The 17,084-nt window shown below is 41.3% G+C and overlaps 1 protein-coding gene across 1 annotated transcript; it reads left to right on the forward strand.

Annotated features, from left to right (window-relative positions):
• The first annotated feature begins 246 nt into the window (after window positions 1-246).
• On the forward strand, window positions 247-16,706 carry LOC124142685 (calpain-A-like). Its single transcript, XM_046511263.2, has 11 exons — window positions 247-519; window positions 1,357-1,488; window positions 2,933-3,135; window positions 5,383-5,566; window positions 5,905-5,970; window positions 6,775-6,863; window positions 8,044-8,207; window positions 8,941-9,054; window positions 12,946-13,040; window positions 14,266-14,477; window positions 15,998-16,706. The coding sequence occupies exons 1-11, from the start codon at window positions 259-261 to the stop codon at window positions 16,035-16,037; spliced, it is 1,560 nt and encodes a 519-aa protein (XP_046367219.2). The 5' UTR covers window positions 247-258; the 3' UTR covers window positions 16,038-16,706.
• The last annotated feature ends 378 nt before the right edge of the window (window positions 16,707-17,084 follow it).

The raw sequence follows: 17,084 nt of genomic DNA on the forward strand, positions 1-17,084 counted from the left end.
TATCTTTATGGTTAGTTCACGTATATCATTTGTAACATTATACATTTGAAAATGTGTATGCATATTTGTATGGTTTGAATTATAATGGGTACAGTCGGTATGGACATGGGCCAAATATGTGTCTAGGCGATTTCTGAAGAAAATTTCACGATTCATGATAACGAGTTACGCCTCTTCTATGATCCTAAATTCGATGAGAAATGAGAACAAATAAATCATTATGCATTTCAAAATTATAAGGTTCTGCGCGTGCGAACAATGGGCTGTTCTTCATCAACAAGTGATTGTAGCTATGGCAACTTCTACGGTAGTGCGTCTCCCCAAGGACGTTACCGAGACGACCCCGAGTTTCCAGGTCTTAAACTCTGTACTGTAGACTTCAGGACGTCAGGTTCAGCTGGTCGCAGGCAACGCCGTCCACATGTCCCCAAAGGCCAGTTATGGACAGACACCACCTTCACTCTACCCGTGGCAATAAAGGAATATGCTGTCAAAGGAATCCAGTGGAAGCGGCCACAAGTAAGTAAGGTGTGCCATATAAAAACATTTCTAAGGTAACCGATAGAATGGCATATTTATTAAGCTCAGACGATATTGAATATCTTAAATAAAAGGATACCTGACACAGTCACCACATGTCATGATAATAAGTGTATTTATTTCAACGCCAAGGGATTTTTTACATGCAAATAACTGTATATTTCTATTTGTTTAAAAATGATTTAATCCCCAAACTCGAACCCAATATAGAGGTACTGCGTTTACTTTAACAACAAATATTCTATCGAAATACGTAACACCGCCGTCATATATGTTGAATATTGCTGAATGCAGCGTTAAACAACAAACAAACACTGCAAACGTCTTGTCCAAATCACAACTATGCTTCCCAAATCAATTACATCACCATCGAAAAGACATGTCGTGTTTGTTTAATTTTTCACCTCCATTAAACATTGGTGTACACTTTATTTTGCCCGGCTGTTTACAATTATTATTTAAAACGACTCCATGTAGTTTCGACATATTGCAGCAATGTTCCGTATATATGTCCAGAATGGTCGTCCGAAATAAAAAAAACCCAGATACATTAATTTATATCATACTCAACTTCTGATAAGGATTTTCTAAAATCCAGGTGGGGACTAAGTGACGGATTGCTTAAACTGTTGTCCTTCGTTCTTTACAGCATGGAATCCCTATCCAATGCTGAGTAGTATAGCGATGTGAAGGCACAGTGTGTTACGTTTTCAATACACACACAGATGTCACCCATTTAGTCATTTGCACACAAACATGATGAGCTTATTTCAGTAGTTCATGTTCAGACATCGATGTCACGTTTGTCTACCTAAGGAAATCGTCCAAGCGCCAGTTCTCTTCTCTGATGGAACCAGCAGGTTTGATGTTAAGCAGCAGAATTTTGGCACCTGCTGGTTTTTGGCCAAGCTGGCGGTGATTGCAGAGAAACCGGACATGTGTAAAAAGGTAGGAAGCACAACCATGGCGTTCGTTGTAAGCTATGTTTTACATTTTGAACCGAGGGCATGGGTGGCTAGTGGTCTGAGGTGCTGTATTGTTGTGCAGAGTTGCGTATAGAACTCGCTGATCAAAGGTTTGAATCACGGATTCGGAACAATTAAATATTTGACTTGTCAGTACAGTACCGTGTTCATGGATTTCCTCGAAGTGATGAGCATGTTTAGCTTTCTTCCCCGTAGATCAACACTCACGTACAGATGATTATTTCACAACCCTGGGTTACAACATATAATTATCACAAGGGGCGTCCAAATGGATCGGTAGGTCAGTCTGTATGACTTGGTTGATTGTGTGTCATCGTTGTCGAACTCTGCTGATCTCGTTTGCTAGAACAAACACGGATTTAATTTGCATTTCACAAAATGGGCTTTGTCACGTTCATTTGAAACATGATTTTTAAAAATAATGACTATTTTTTATATATATACAGTAAGCTACGGTTATAACGAACTCAAAGGGACTACTAGTTTTAGTTCGTTATAACCGTAGTTCGTTATAAGTACATATACAGCATGACTACAGCAAGTAGTCGGGACCAAAAAGTCAGTTCGTTATATCCGTCAGTTCGTTATAAGCGTGTTCGTTATAACCGTAGTTTACTGTACTATAGTTACTAGTTCGTTATATCCGTCAGTTCGTTATAAGCGTGTTCGTTATAACCGTAGTTTACTGTACTATAGTTACTATAGTTTTTTGTTTTTTTATTTTACATTTTTTCATTTACTAGTTTAAAATGATACATGAAAGTATGAAATGTTGGGACTGACTATTCCATATTCATACAATATATGCTCTTGGTGTTGACATTAACCCATGTAGCTCCGACAAGTGTTATGCAAAAGAATAGTCACTACAATATATTATCTAATAATACGGATATGTTTCCAACAAACGTTTCACGTTATTTGCTGATGCTGAGTGTTCCCATGGTATTGGTGACACAGTTGTCTACGTTGTTGCAATATGTTGTGTCAGCATGACCGATTTGATAGGAGGAATCACCACAATTGAGATACTTTCCCATTACTGATATTGGTATCCCCAAGTATTGTTGCAATACCATGGATATCGTGTGGTGACCATTCGGTGTGGTCATTGTTCATGCTGTCAACAACTGGTTTGCATATTTATTCTGAGGCACCAGAAGTGATTTCCTTCAGTTCATAGTTTGTTATATGAACTGTTGGATTCCCAAAATATTGTTTGAGAAGTTATATCAATAACTTTTCAACAGTTCTTTTTTTATTTTCTATTTTTCTGATTCCCTCAAAGCCAGAGTAGTGAGAAAAATACAAATATAATTAAACTATGTGTATTTTATTTTATGATTATGACATTTGGTCAAATCAGTAAAACAATACTTACCAGCGAGTTGCCATACTTAATCCAGGTTATCAACAAGGCTTCCTACAGGCCTCTGACAGACGGAGTCTTCCACTGCAGGTTGTGGAGGTTTGGGCAGTGGGTGGACGTCTACACCGATGACTTTCTTCCCGTGCGTTACACGAACGGCCATCGCCAAGTGTACGGCGCCACTTCGGGGACAGACAAAAACGAGATGTGGGTGTCGTTCATGGAAAAGGCTCTTGCCAAGTGTGTATGAAACTCAAGCTTCTCTATATATACATTGTAAATATTTAGCTCCTAACGTTTCTGTTCTCATCGGCATTGATGATGTTTGTAGGATTGCCAGTACATTACCTGTGCTCGTTGGTTTAATAGAATTAGTAAACGTCAGATACAGATCCTCCCACAATAAACCAACAAACGTTGATATACCTGAAAACCGCTTAAAGCGGCATTAAACCTCCCTCCCTCCCTCGATCCCTCACTCACTCACTAACTCACTCACGCACTCCTGTTGTCATATACGATTTGTTACTGAGGATATAGCGTTTCCTATGGGTAATGACTTAACTGCTGGACGTTTCAACGAACTTCGCTTTAACTGATATTTCCCAATATCCTTATGCGTTAGCTACAAGATTAAGTTAAATGAAAAGAGTTCGTATCTTGGATATGTCTTGTTGTCAATTTTTGCGTCAGTGAAAATAGATGTATAAACTGACGGCCAAAAGAAACGTTACCAAAATTAACTGATTTGCCACTTTGAAACAAAGATGCCAACCTGTTCAAAAACGGTAAAGAACACATCTCACGAATACAGCCTTCATGTTCTCTATCGTTCTTTGCACGTTTTTTTACGGATGTTAGGAGATATTGGTGTTTTTCAGCAATTTTTTAAAACATTCTTTCCCAAAGTATCTTGCAATTTCCGGGTATAAATTACTCACGGATCTGTTCCCTATCATTGGTTGCGATGATTAACACCAACGAACATGCCAAGACTGACCGCTGTCCAGAGGGAGAGAGCCATAGGTATGCTGCAGATGGGAGCGACACAGAGAGCGGTTGCCATTAACATGAACTGCTCCAAGATGACCATTACCAGACTGGTCGCATGTCTCGACAGACTGACAGAACCGCCGACAGACCACGTAGTGGCAGACCAAAGGTCACGACCCCGCAGGATGACGGGTACTTCATCTGAGGAACAGATTTCGAACTGTGACGTCATCAGCTGCCAACAGCTTAGGACATCCGGTCAGCAGACAAACAGTGACCAGACGACTACGACATTATGGTCTCCGGGCTTATCACCCTTTCAAGGGCATGACCTTGACCTGTCAACATCGACGTGCAAGGTGGACGTGGTGCAGGCAAACTCAGCGATGGCAACAAAGGAAATGGCGGCGAGTGCTGTTTAGTGACGAGAGCAGGTTCTAACTCTTCAAACCTGACGGGCGGACGCGAGTTTATCGACGACGTGGTGAACGTACGGCTCCTTGTTGTGTCCAGGAGGTGGAACCTTACGGGGGCGGAAGTGTGATGGTCTGGGGCGGCATTTGCGGGGACGAGAAGACGGAACTTGTCATCGAAGGCAATCTGACAGCACAACGCTACATTGAAAATATCTTACGGCCAGTGGTTCTTCTTTTCATCCAGCGTCAACAACGGACGGTGTTCCAACAAGATAACGCCACACCCCATAAAGCCCGTATTACTAAAGACTTCCTCAACGCCAACAACGTGACTGTCCTGCCGTGGCCAGCTCGATCACCAGGTCTGTCACCCATAGAATATCTCTGGGACCAGCTGGGGCGTCGTCTTCGGAAACGTTAACATCCTTCCTTCACGAGACAAGCGTTGGTCGTTGCCCTCCTTGAGGAATGGAATCGGATACCTGCAGTGGATGTGAGGACGCTTGTCTACTCAGTTCGACGCCGCAATCGAAGATGCATTGCCGCTCGTTGATCGAATACTGGACGAATGACCCCTTGTCAAGAAATATCCCTGGTGCAGGTCAAGGATTTTATTGTTGAATTAGTAAATTCGCATTTTACTGTTCTGAATGATGAATTTCTACAATACAATTGTTACTGCTGCTTCAAATTGTGTTGGTCATATTTTATCATAGAAATATCGTTGGTAACGTTTCTTTTGGCCGTCATTTTACAAGTATTTAAGTGTCTTTCAATCGAACATAGTTAACCAAATGACTGATGTACAACAGACAACAAACATGATCAAACACACGTCGTTTGTGTCTCTTAAGCTTGTCGGGTTCTCATCGTGGATTTGAATCGTAGATTCAAACTAATGATTATCCTTGGTTCGTGAGAACAAATGGTACACGTCTATGACCTGCGTCGCTTTGAGCCTGCTTCATGCATGAAACTGATATTCCTTTACACAACTGAAACACACGCACTGTTGAAAGTAGTGTAAAACACACTCGCCCACTCACAAGCACATGTAGTTAATGTACCATTTGTTTAGACTCTATGGATCGTACAATGAGGTGGGCGATGAAGGAGGATACTCAAGCGATGCCTGTCTCATGCTATCAGGAGGTGTCACAGAATTAATAGAACTACAATACGACAAGCCAAACCCTCAACAGTTGTTTGACAGACTGAACCAAGTCTTTAAGATGGGCGCCAACATTAGCTGTTCTATTCGTGTGAGTATCGAGATACGGGTATACAGAGCACCCAGTACACCTAATGTCTCACCTGATTCTCGTCAATCAAACCATGGCAGTCTCAAAATATGGTGAAATGAAACATGCCACATAAGGATACACACCTGCAGTAAGTCAAAAATTGTCATTATGAAAAGTAGTTGACCTATGTGTAAATTCGGGCCAGTTGTAAAGCCAAGTTAGTGGTTAATGCATCGACTCCTCGGGCAAAAGACTCGTGTTCTTTTCCCCGTGTGTACAATGCATTCTCAAGCGCATATACAGATGCATCAAATCTCTCTCTGCACCCAGACCATCTCATGCTTTCACTCTAACAGGAGACACATGACGTGAATATGGGACTTATTGCCGGCCATGCCTACTCCCTGACTGGAATACGTCTGGTTAGTATTTGTTTTACATTTGTGATATTTGCTATAGTTATTATTGATTTTTAGACATGATCGAGTAATGTAAACCTTCAATCTCAGACTATAAGCAACTAACCTAACCAAACCACAAATCTTCTACGTTTTAAAATGGAATTCCCACTTTACGTTTCACACCAAACAGAAACAAAATCTTCGCGCACTCGCTGTTTACAATACATATCTAGTTTCCATGCACCCCTGATGCTTTCATAACTGCGACCTCATGGTAATGTTGATTGAAGATGCGTTCATAATATGGTGATGATATGCTGAGAATGCTTACAAATGGTGCTGTCAAAGTCAAGTCAAAACGATTATGTTATACTGAGAATTGTTACAGCTGTCATGCTGAGAATACGCTCATAAAGGTCATGTTATGTAGAGAATGCGTTCACATGTAATGTTATGTTGAGAATGCGCTCACAGGGTAATGTTATGTTGAGAATGCGTTTACATGGTAACATTATTTTGAGAATACGTTCACATGTAATGATATGTTGAGAAGTCGTTCACATGGAAGCACTATGTTGAGAATACGTTCACATGGTAACATTATATTGAGTATGCAATCACATGGTAACATGTTGAGAATGCCTTTACATGGTAATGTTATGTTGAGAATGCGCTCACAGGGTAATGTTACGTTGCGAATGCGTTCACATGGTAATGTTATGTTGATAATGCGTTCCCATGGTAACATTATGTTGAGAGTGCGCTCACAGGGTAATGTTATGTTGAGAATAAGTTAACATATGGCGACGCTATGCATATGTTCAGGTGATAAGACGAAATGGAGAGCAAGTTCCTCTTTTAAGACTTCGAAATTCTCACGGTTCTTCTGAGTGGAAGGGGACATGGGGAGACATGTAAGTATTTCAATTCCTTTTTCATAAAACTCATCTGTTCTGCAAATCGGAAAAAGCATTGTTATTGTTATCGGAATTATCTGTGGCAAACGTTTATGGAATCTTGTCACAAGAGAAAAATCAAATCGTGAGAAGCGCATCGACCCCGTTCACCTTTGTCAGATTGGATTGTTCCAGCATTTACTTCGTTGTCCCTGAGTTATCCATGTACCACATATCTTACATCTTCAGGTAGCTAGACTTGGTTAAGTCCATTTGGAAGATTGGTTTAGTTTCATTAGTGTGTTCCTCCATGCACTGCCCGATCTTAGAGATTAAGGATACCACGCATTATGGACACATATAATTCACATATAATCCACACTTTTCCAAAGCTATATGTACCGGTATTTGAAATAAAACATTTACCTTTACAGTAAAAACATATATTATCATATTTAGCCTGGGTTTCATCAGCGCTTTCCCTACTGCGTACCAGCATGCGCGTTCGCCACGCCCCAACTACACTCGACCCTACAACTGAGCGTTCGGATAGCGTTATGATAGAAAAGGAAACATGGCGGTTTTCAAGAGCATGATCGTCATTTCAATAAATATGTCAACCCAAGTGTTATCCGAATCTATTGAACTTTAAGCTCCAGATAACTTGAATGTGGCTCACAATAAAATTAATCACGTAAATATCGGATTAGAAAAGGTCTTCCGCAACCAATGCTTGTCGTGAAAGGTGACTTACGGAATCGGGTGGTCAGGTTCGCTGTCTTGGTTTATGCATGTCATTGCAACCCAGTTACGTAGATCGGTGCTTATGATGTAAATCACTGGTTTGTCCGGTCCAGATTTAAGGACATAACATAGCTGCAATTTCTAGTATGTTGAGTTTGGCGTTAAACAACTAACAACAAGTTTACATCTGGGTGTTTTGAGAGCGGAATAATGGCGTGTTTGATAGGAGACACATACAAGTACGTAGATAAGAAAAAGGTCATCCAGGTTTTCCTTTACAAATATATGATAGTAGTGTCACAGGGCTAGCAGTAAATCGCCCCCCATGCCTACCAACACAAGTGTCTGTGTCGGTTTCACAGGGCAAGTAGTAAATCTGTAGATGTGGAGATGGGCACTGGTAAAGAAAGCTCCATTGACAGCAATGGTGATGCCTGTTCGATACTTCTTACAGGAGCTATGAGTGGAAGACTGTATCAGAGAGTGATAAGATACGCCACGACAGAGATGATGGGGAGTTCTGGATGAGTTTTGATGATTTCCTGGAACAGTTTTGTCAGATCATGATCTGTTGCCACAGACCAGATGGCCTTGTAGATGGGCGCATACAGCCAATGAGTAAGTATCCTGAAAGAAGTTATTCTACGACTGTTACCACGGAGGGAAAATGAAAAATGTGACATTACTTCCTCGTTTATTTGGTTGATGGCGTATCAAGGTACCCCGACGTCGGTCAAACAAGCAATTACAATTTACGTTTAAAATTGAGTTGAGGGTAACAACAAGTACCATCCTTAAACGTCTTTTGGTATGGCGCAGTCGGGGATCGAACCCCCAACCTTCCGCCCTCTGGGCGGCCGCTCTACCAATAGACCAGAAGAAGGTCTTTCAAAATTGAAACACCATATGTCTATAACGAGCTTGTGAGTGAGTGAGTTAAAATTTAACGTCGCATCCACATTATTTCAGCCATATAGCGACGAGACCAAGTTTAATATGTTAACAGTTAAGTCATTTAAGCAAAGTAATATTTAAAATCAATTCTTGCACACCATATTAAACCCGAGCTTGTAAGATATCAAATTATATCCATGTCATACCAGGATACTATGTTGTTGGCACCTCCAATCACTAGACTAATACTAGGTATATAAAGTGACCATTATAAATCATGGCAAATAACTTCCATAACACATTCCCCTATTCATAATCATGGTGCTGTTATAAACGAAGTCTCATAAACAATGGAGACACTCCATCGACGATCACAGGTTCGATATTGCTGTATCCTCCCTGGCGACATAGTATTTGACTTAAACGTGTACTAACGCTAAATTTGAATTTCATTCAGAATATGCTCTACATATCTATGGGGAATGGAAAGGACACTCTGCGGCTGGACGAGGGAAAAATGTCCAAGAGAGACTACATAATCCTCGTTTTGAGTTCACCATAAGCAATAAAGGTACTTTTATATCATGATTCAGTCTATATTGCTGTGTCAGTGTAGTAGTGCTTTGAACAGTATTAAGTTGGATGTTTTTGGTCGGTAGTTTCTTGGGTAGAAACGCCACAACACGCTTCTTAAAAACACACAGTGTATTCCGACAAATGAGTTGTCTCCCTTACATTGTAAAATACGCAACCGGACAATAAGCGGGATAAGTCACAATACTACACTTCTCCCATTCCTTTAGAGATGGTGACTGTAAATTCAAAATAGTTGAATCAAGGAAATACTAGTATACATTTGCATCTCACAGTCAAACATACATGTACTTCTTTGCATAGCTGGCAAAATGTGTGTTACCAAATTGGAAATTCTAGTGGACTTCTGCCCCATGAATACCAGTTTGTGGAAAATAATGGTGTGCATCTATTCTTCTACTAATTTGTCCTTGGCGCAGATGGGAATATTGTAACCTATCCATTCTCATTTTAGAATTTTTAATATAGAATTCTCCACTTACAAATTCTCTCACCGCAACCTTTCTTAGATAATTAAAACTTAAAATGTGTCATTTCTCATGACTGTTAAAGTCACATAAACAGGAAGGTATTTTAGGCTTCGTCTGTGGCCTCGATGAAAGTTTTGGTTGGCTCTGTTCAGTTCTTGCAAATGGGACTGGAATACCCCTATACCGTTGTAGGAATATCTTGACGGTCACATAAGTCCACACGGTTTCGTATTTCACAACGATTCTTCTCTCCATTTATCCTGTTCATTGATTAATTCTTCTTGTGTTTGAGTATCAGTGTGTTTTTTAAACCACGACTGCATTTACGAAATTAAACTGACAGGATTCACGGTCGAGTTTTAAGCCATCATTTAATCTTTCGGCTGTTCTGTCTGGAAACGGTCCACCATGGTTACTTGTTTCCAAGGATTTCTCAGGGATCTCAGTGAGTTGATTTTGCCGGTTCATGGCGATGGTCTTTAGTGGTCCCCTTGCGATGGTAGCACTGGTTCAGGACCATTTGTATCATAAGGCCTATGTACGGAAGCCAATACGTTTTTCTCTCAACATCTTTATGGCTTTCGTTATTCCCAGATGTCGTAAGTTGAGGCCTGCTTTGATAACTGTTCTCTGCAGTGATTCTGTGTTCACGATTCTGTGCAAACAGAAGATCATGCCTTCCGTGAGACAAAGTATTGCTGTGACATCTGAATATCCCAATTTTCTTTGAGAATTCTGAGTTTGATTTTCTTCAGCTGTTCATCTCTAGTTGTTTCTCTCACGATGCGTTCCAATATGACGGCGTGTTCAGTCTGCACAATGCTCTCACAACGCCTTTTCAGAGCTGTCATCCTGATGGGGAATGGGTGTCTCGACAGTAAGTCACAACCTGGTTAATATAATAGCTCTAATCGACGTCTTGCATATTCTCTCTTCTGTCCAGAGGTTTCGATGATGCTTTCTTGAACATTGAAAACAATGCTTTGTGTGCCATCAGAGTGCCCCTAGCAGATACATCCTGAATCGATTCTTTGCCTGTCAGACAGCAACTGCAACTGCAAATCTTTTGGACACTTTCTTCACAGATAAACTGGTTCCTTTTGTTGCTTTTTTAGCTTTACATGATGAGCGAGCGAGCGAGTTTGATTTTACGCCGCTTTTAGCATTATTCCAGCAATATCACGGCGGTGGACACCAGGCTTCACACATTGTACCCATGTCGGGAATCGAACCCGGGTCTCGTCGGCGTGACGAGCGAACGCTTGAACCACTAGGCTACCCGACCGCCCCTTTACATGATGACGATTTGGACTTAACTAAACGAGTAGTGCTCGTTTCGGGAGCATAATCTCCCAAACCGTTGAACACTTCTTGGTGGAACTTGATACAGATACAGATCATACAGATCAGTCTAGTGGAGAATTGGTGACTTTTGATGATTTGAGGGCTTTTTTATTCATTTTAGTTTTCATGACACCAAGTTTGACCTTGCTGAAAACGAAGGTAGTGATTTCCGGAGCAAAAACCGTTGAATAATCCAGACGAATCTTGCCATACTGATCATTCTCGTGGTGAACTAGTGCCTTTTGGTGATTTGGGATATTGAACAATTTTGAACCGCATTATTGTCTTTCTTCACTGAACTGAAGGTATCCAATGGCAATGAACCAAAAGTGGGGTATAAGTTGCGAATCTCTATTTCCGAATTGCACCAGACCGAGGTATATGTCATCTCCTGGTGGATTTTGTTTTTGTTTGGCTGTATCGTTTCTCTTTGTAAGTCATAACCCTGTTGATGTAGGGTACCGGCTGCAACTGTTCTCAAGTCCTGCAGAAGCTCACTTCACCTCTCACTCATGGAGATGGGTTTTCACGGATTACTAAATGCTACTGTGCTATCACTTCTAATAGAAACCAAACTCAGAGGAACTGGCATATCTTGATATGAACTACTATAGGTATCCAGTCATACCATGGAATTGACCTAATCTTTCGACGGCTATCTGCTTCCAACAACATCAAGCTTCACTGTTTTCCCTTTGTTGTCAACTTTTCTTAATAACATTTATATGTTGAAAGTGACTGTTGAAATATTTCTTCATCCGAACTTGTTGAATTTTCCTGCTTGCTCATTTTCTTAACATTTCCTTTCCTTCTTTGGCATTCAGGTTTCTGTTTCCTCTTCCATGTTTTATGTCCATTGTCTTCTGCTGATGGTGTCTCTTCCAGCTCAATTTGACACATTCCCCGATAGTGGTTTCTGCACCCGCATCTCAAACATGTGTAGATGCAGGGCTGTTTCATCCATGTTCAGGAGTGAATGTATGTATGCAGTAGCCACATTTCTCTTGTTTGCACATGGGTGTGTACTCTCAGGAGGTATCTCGAGCAGTCCGGATTAGCGAAATCCCGTCAGTTTAGCAACCAAACTGTTCTAGCACTCTTGTGCTAGTCTTTTTCATCCTGGTCGCCAATGTAACACCCCCTCTAGGGTACAAACGACACAACACGCTTCCCGAAGCCCACAGTATGTTCTGGCGAGACAGTTTTGTCCCTCACATTGGAAATTTCGCAATCACTCCATAACATGGCTGTGCCACAATACTTCAGGTCGGCCTCTTACAGATTCAATGTCAATGTTGTCAGTCGTTCAATCACATTCTTAGCGTCATCACAGACTTTCCATTTACATTTTCCCAGAGCGTTTCATTGCATCGTGACTGACTTTCAAAAAAGTCCACTTTAAAAGTGTGAAAGGACTACAGTGTTGTTGACATTATCGTGTGTTGTGGTCTCTTATCCGTTATTTGTTTCATCACCTCAGCCATACGCAAATCCCAAATATTGTCAGTCTTGACATGGGTGACCCTGGGTTAGTTTCTGTGACATTGCCAAGCAGACAGAATATTGTTAAAAAGAAACCCAACCCAACTCATACATCTCTGAGTGAGCGGCATGTGAAATCGCCTTTCATTGTTCCCTTTCAGAATAAATGTAGCAAACATTGGCAGAGAAGACACTCGAAACTTGTATGTTCCTATATCGCAGCCCATCATTTCTTGGTATTGGTTCTATCAAAATGTCAAATTTTATTAAATAAAATATCATTTTTACATGAAAATATGGCCGTTTTGTCAGTGAACAGGGACTTGTACCTTGATAGGGACACTCTTCCCGTATTAGCCATGCCGATTTAGATTTCTTGCTACGAAGATTTCCACAGGTCACTATTTTCTTGATTTCATTTTGACAGTACCTTCTCGCCACGAACACTTTTAAAACAACCAACCGGGTCTGGAGACCTCGAAAATGTGTTTCTTTCCACAGTTTAGTCAACGAGGGTGAAAGTCGATGATGACATTTTGATTAAACCTGATCGATTGTATATTCCATTGCAGAACTGAATAAAGACGGGTATCTTCCATTGTTTTTGCAACTGGTACAAAACACGGAACATATACACACTGACGGCATGCGTTGTGATCTGTTTATGGTAAGTAACCTATGTCTTTTTGTGACTAACCAAGAAAAGTACGTTCCTCGTACATGACTAGGAGACCCGTGAAGATCCGGGGTAGAATAGGTCTTCAGCAGCCCGTGCTGGCCGTTGCTGAGGCGACTAAAGGGATCGGGTGGTCAGACTCGCTGACTTGGTTGATGCATGTCATCGTATCCTTACTGCGTATTAAAGTGTTCTTTATTTTTCTTTATTTACAAAACTGAGGACCTGTTAATATTGGGAGAAATGATGCAGCTGCTCATCATAAAAGATGCCAAACCATAATCCCAACACTCAACTCTGTTGAATGAACATCAACCTGTTGCTACCTTAAATTGCGTGTTTCACACTTATTAACGCATTATTTACAGTCCTTGACATGTAATCAGATTACAAGGAGTCAGTTAATGTATAGCCTTGAAATATGCTGTCCCAAATATCCCGAAGTGAAGAATAAACAAGGAAACATATTTCCTGTCGTTGTTGCTCCATCTGTTTGTGTTATGACCGATCCAGTTCTAGATGGTAAAAGGGGAAGCATGAGGAGATGCATCATGTCGGAGACATTTGACACTTTGTAAAAACAACAAATCATGTGTTCGTTGACGAGAAGGCAAGCACAAATAACCAGGACGTATCTGGAACACATCCAAATGACGCAACTCTACTCAGCGGCTCCGCCCGTGAAGATCCGGGTTAGAATTGGTCTTCAGCAACCAATGTTTGACGCAATAGGCGACTTTGATGATGCATTCTATTGTATCCAAATTGCGTGGACCGATGCTCATGATATCAATCACGGGTCCCGATTTGATTATTTACAGACCGCCGTCATATGGCTGGAATATTGCTGCGTGCAGCGTTACACAACAAACAAACAGCGACACATGTCACCTGCTCCACCCGTGCCCTCTATACTGTTTACATAACCCTCTTTTTGTTTCGCGGGGGCACGGGAGGCCCAGTCGTCTGTACAGAGCTGCGTCGCTTGGGCACGCAAGAAACCTATGATTGTGGGTTCGAATCCACGTTCGCCCTGATTATGTTTCTAGGTTTGTCATCACCATACCCATGCTCGTCGGTTTCACCGACGTGGTAAACGTCTTAGACCTGCATCACTTCGGGCTTTCCTCCCACATTAAGCTGACACGCCGTGATTAACTGAAATACTGACAGCGGCGTCAAACCCAACTCACTCACTCACTCTTTTGTTTCGCAGATAAATCGTGTTGATGAGAGAAAAAAAAGGCTCTATGTTCTCAAGATGGAAGACACGCTTGGCAACAACGTCTACAATCAGAGATTGCACACCAACTTCCGCTTTACACTCAGACCAGGGCGCTATCTTGCAGTCCCCTCCACAGAGAAAAGAGGAATAAACAGGGAATTCCTCATACGGGTGTTCTGTTCCTCCCCTGTGCTACAATGCAGGTAACGCACGCCATAGAGATAGTGACACCGCATTAAATTATGATCTTTGATTCAGACCCACGACCAAGGGATTCTTGAAAGGTTTTGGGATGGTTGGTTTTGGGGGGGGGTTTTAACACCGCACCTAGCAATATTCCAGCTATATGACGGCGGTCTGTAAATAATCGAGTCTGGACCAGACAATCCAGTGATTAATATCATGAGCATCGATCCAGGCAATTGGGATACAATGACATGCATTAACCAAGTCAGCGAGCCTGATCACCCGATCCCGTTAGTCGCCTCTTACGACAAGCATAGTCGCCTTTTACAGCATGCATGGGTTGCTGAAGAACTATTCTAGCCCGGATCTTCACGGGTCTAATAGGAAGCAACTAGGCACAGTGAATGTCTTTGTCTTTGAAAACTGGGCCATCATGCCCCTGAGTTTAATATTAAAGGGGAAGTGTACACGCAAAAATCACTTTCTTTCTTTTTCTAAACAAAACGCAATTTTAGAATTAATTAGTATCTGTGTTTGAAAATATACACTCATTTTTTTCACAGTGAAAGTAGAAAGCTCACAATAGTGTGAAAATGATATGCCGTTATGAGGCCTTCGTTTTTCGAGCTAAACAGGCCTGAGTTATCCCCCTTAGATTATGACGTAATTGGTGCCAATTCAACTGGGTCCCTGTCTATTCTCAACGCAAAAGATATCAAGTACCAGTTTGCGGTAAAACAACATGGCCTACGACACACTCCGGCGCAGTGGTGACTCAGCATAACACTATGCTGGCTGGCATCTGAGACGCTAGAATCACACACCTAGACCTACACCACGTGAAGCGGCTCTAACAAAGCATGATGACGTCATAATGTTTATCAATTGGCACCAATGACGTCATATTGCAAGGGGCATAAGCCATGGTGTTTTTGTTGTGGAAATAGAACACTTGGTAAATGTGAAAAATATAAATCGTTTTAATGCGAAAAATATGTTAATTAATTGTGATATTTTTATATTTTTGTCTATGACACTTCTAGGTTAACACTTTTAATGTGGAAAAAGTACAAGAAAAATAGGTTAATTTCCGTGTGAACTTGCCCTTTAAGGGTAGAATATGAGTTTGAGTATATACCCCATGACAGAGGAAAGGCGCTGTTGTGACGACACCAGATCTATACTGATCAGTTACTTTTAATCTGTTAACATGTGACATGAATGAACGAGTGAATGTTTCTTAACAATGAGCCCTGTAACAAATATTGAATCTAGACCAGGAAAACCAGTGAATGAAAGCATGAGCAACATTCAACGTCATCGAGGTACGATGGCATGCCCTCGGCTACGTCAAATAGCCGGGACGCCCAATCTAATTTAGTCGCTTCTTAGGTAAACACATAGAGCGCTCTCTACTTATTCTTATCTCAACCCCACAGGGTTGAAATATGAAATCCCCTGTGTAAACGATTTTGTTTCATGTTATAAAAGTGTCTTCTAAACCTTGTACTTAACGGCACACTTTGTTTCTCGTCAGGCGCATTTCGGGACGTATATCTGTCTTCCCAGATGAGTAGCTTTTACGACGTGCACAGACTCAAAAGATCGTGATGTGATGTCCTCGGACTTACCGTGTCAGGTAACAGAATTCCTTGAGGATCAAGTATATCAATGGACCAAGTGACAAGACGTTTCACAACAATACGTGGCTGACTCCTGTAAGGTTTTCTTGTATACGAATAAATACAAAATAGTTTCCTGGCTCGATCGTCGTGCCACCAGTACTATAACGAGCTATGTCCCTTCTACGTCCCTCCTATTGACCAATCAGATTGCACCTCTCATATCCAAAAAATAACTCCGGAATTCCAGCCTAGTACGGCACGGGTGGAAACTGGACTTTTATAGTCAGTTAAAGCCCTTGCCTCGGGAAGATGATGGCATGATCAGACAGCTGACACCGAGACATGACGTACATTATCAGCATGTAAACAGTTAGTATGACACAATCAGCCAACCAACATCCATGAATTATAATAATTGGTTTTGCGTTTGAGATGCCTGTTATTTGTTATTTTGCATTTATTTATGGTGTTACAGTAATCACTTTGTCGTTAGTGTGAATGTATGAATGACATAGTCGACTGCAATTATCTATGTTTATGTCTAATTCATTAACTACCACGTGGACATATTTGAATACTAAGAGTACGAAGTCATGAAAAGTCCGTTTGCCAATAAATATTAATAGAGCTATTGTGACCCTACAAAATAAAGATATTGTGTTTTTGTTTTTTTTGCCAATGTTCATGACATTGAGTGAGTATGGTTACGCCCCTTTAAGCATTATTCCAGCAATATCACGGCGGGGGACACCAGAAATGGGCTTCGCACATTGTACCCATGTGGGGAATCGCACTCGGGCCTTCGGCGTGACGAGCGAACGCTTTAACCACTAGGCTACCCAAACGCCCTCATGACATTGAAACTGATAATATTAACATTGAGATATCGTGATATCCCAACGAAATAGCCGTATCACAATAAACAAACAACATAAAACACATGGGATAGCTGTGCAGTGTAAATACTGTTTGGCGACGACAGAGCATACATGCAACGTG

Source organism: Haliotis rufescens, unplaced genomic scaffold (assembly GCF_023055435.1).
Source record: "Haliotis rufescens isolate VD_foot unplaced genomic scaffold, xgHalRufe1.0.p SCAF_10, whole genome shotgun sequence".
NCBI classification, from domain to species: domain Eukaryota; kingdom Metazoa; phylum Mollusca; class Gastropoda; order Lepetellida; family Haliotidae; genus Haliotis; species Haliotis rufescens.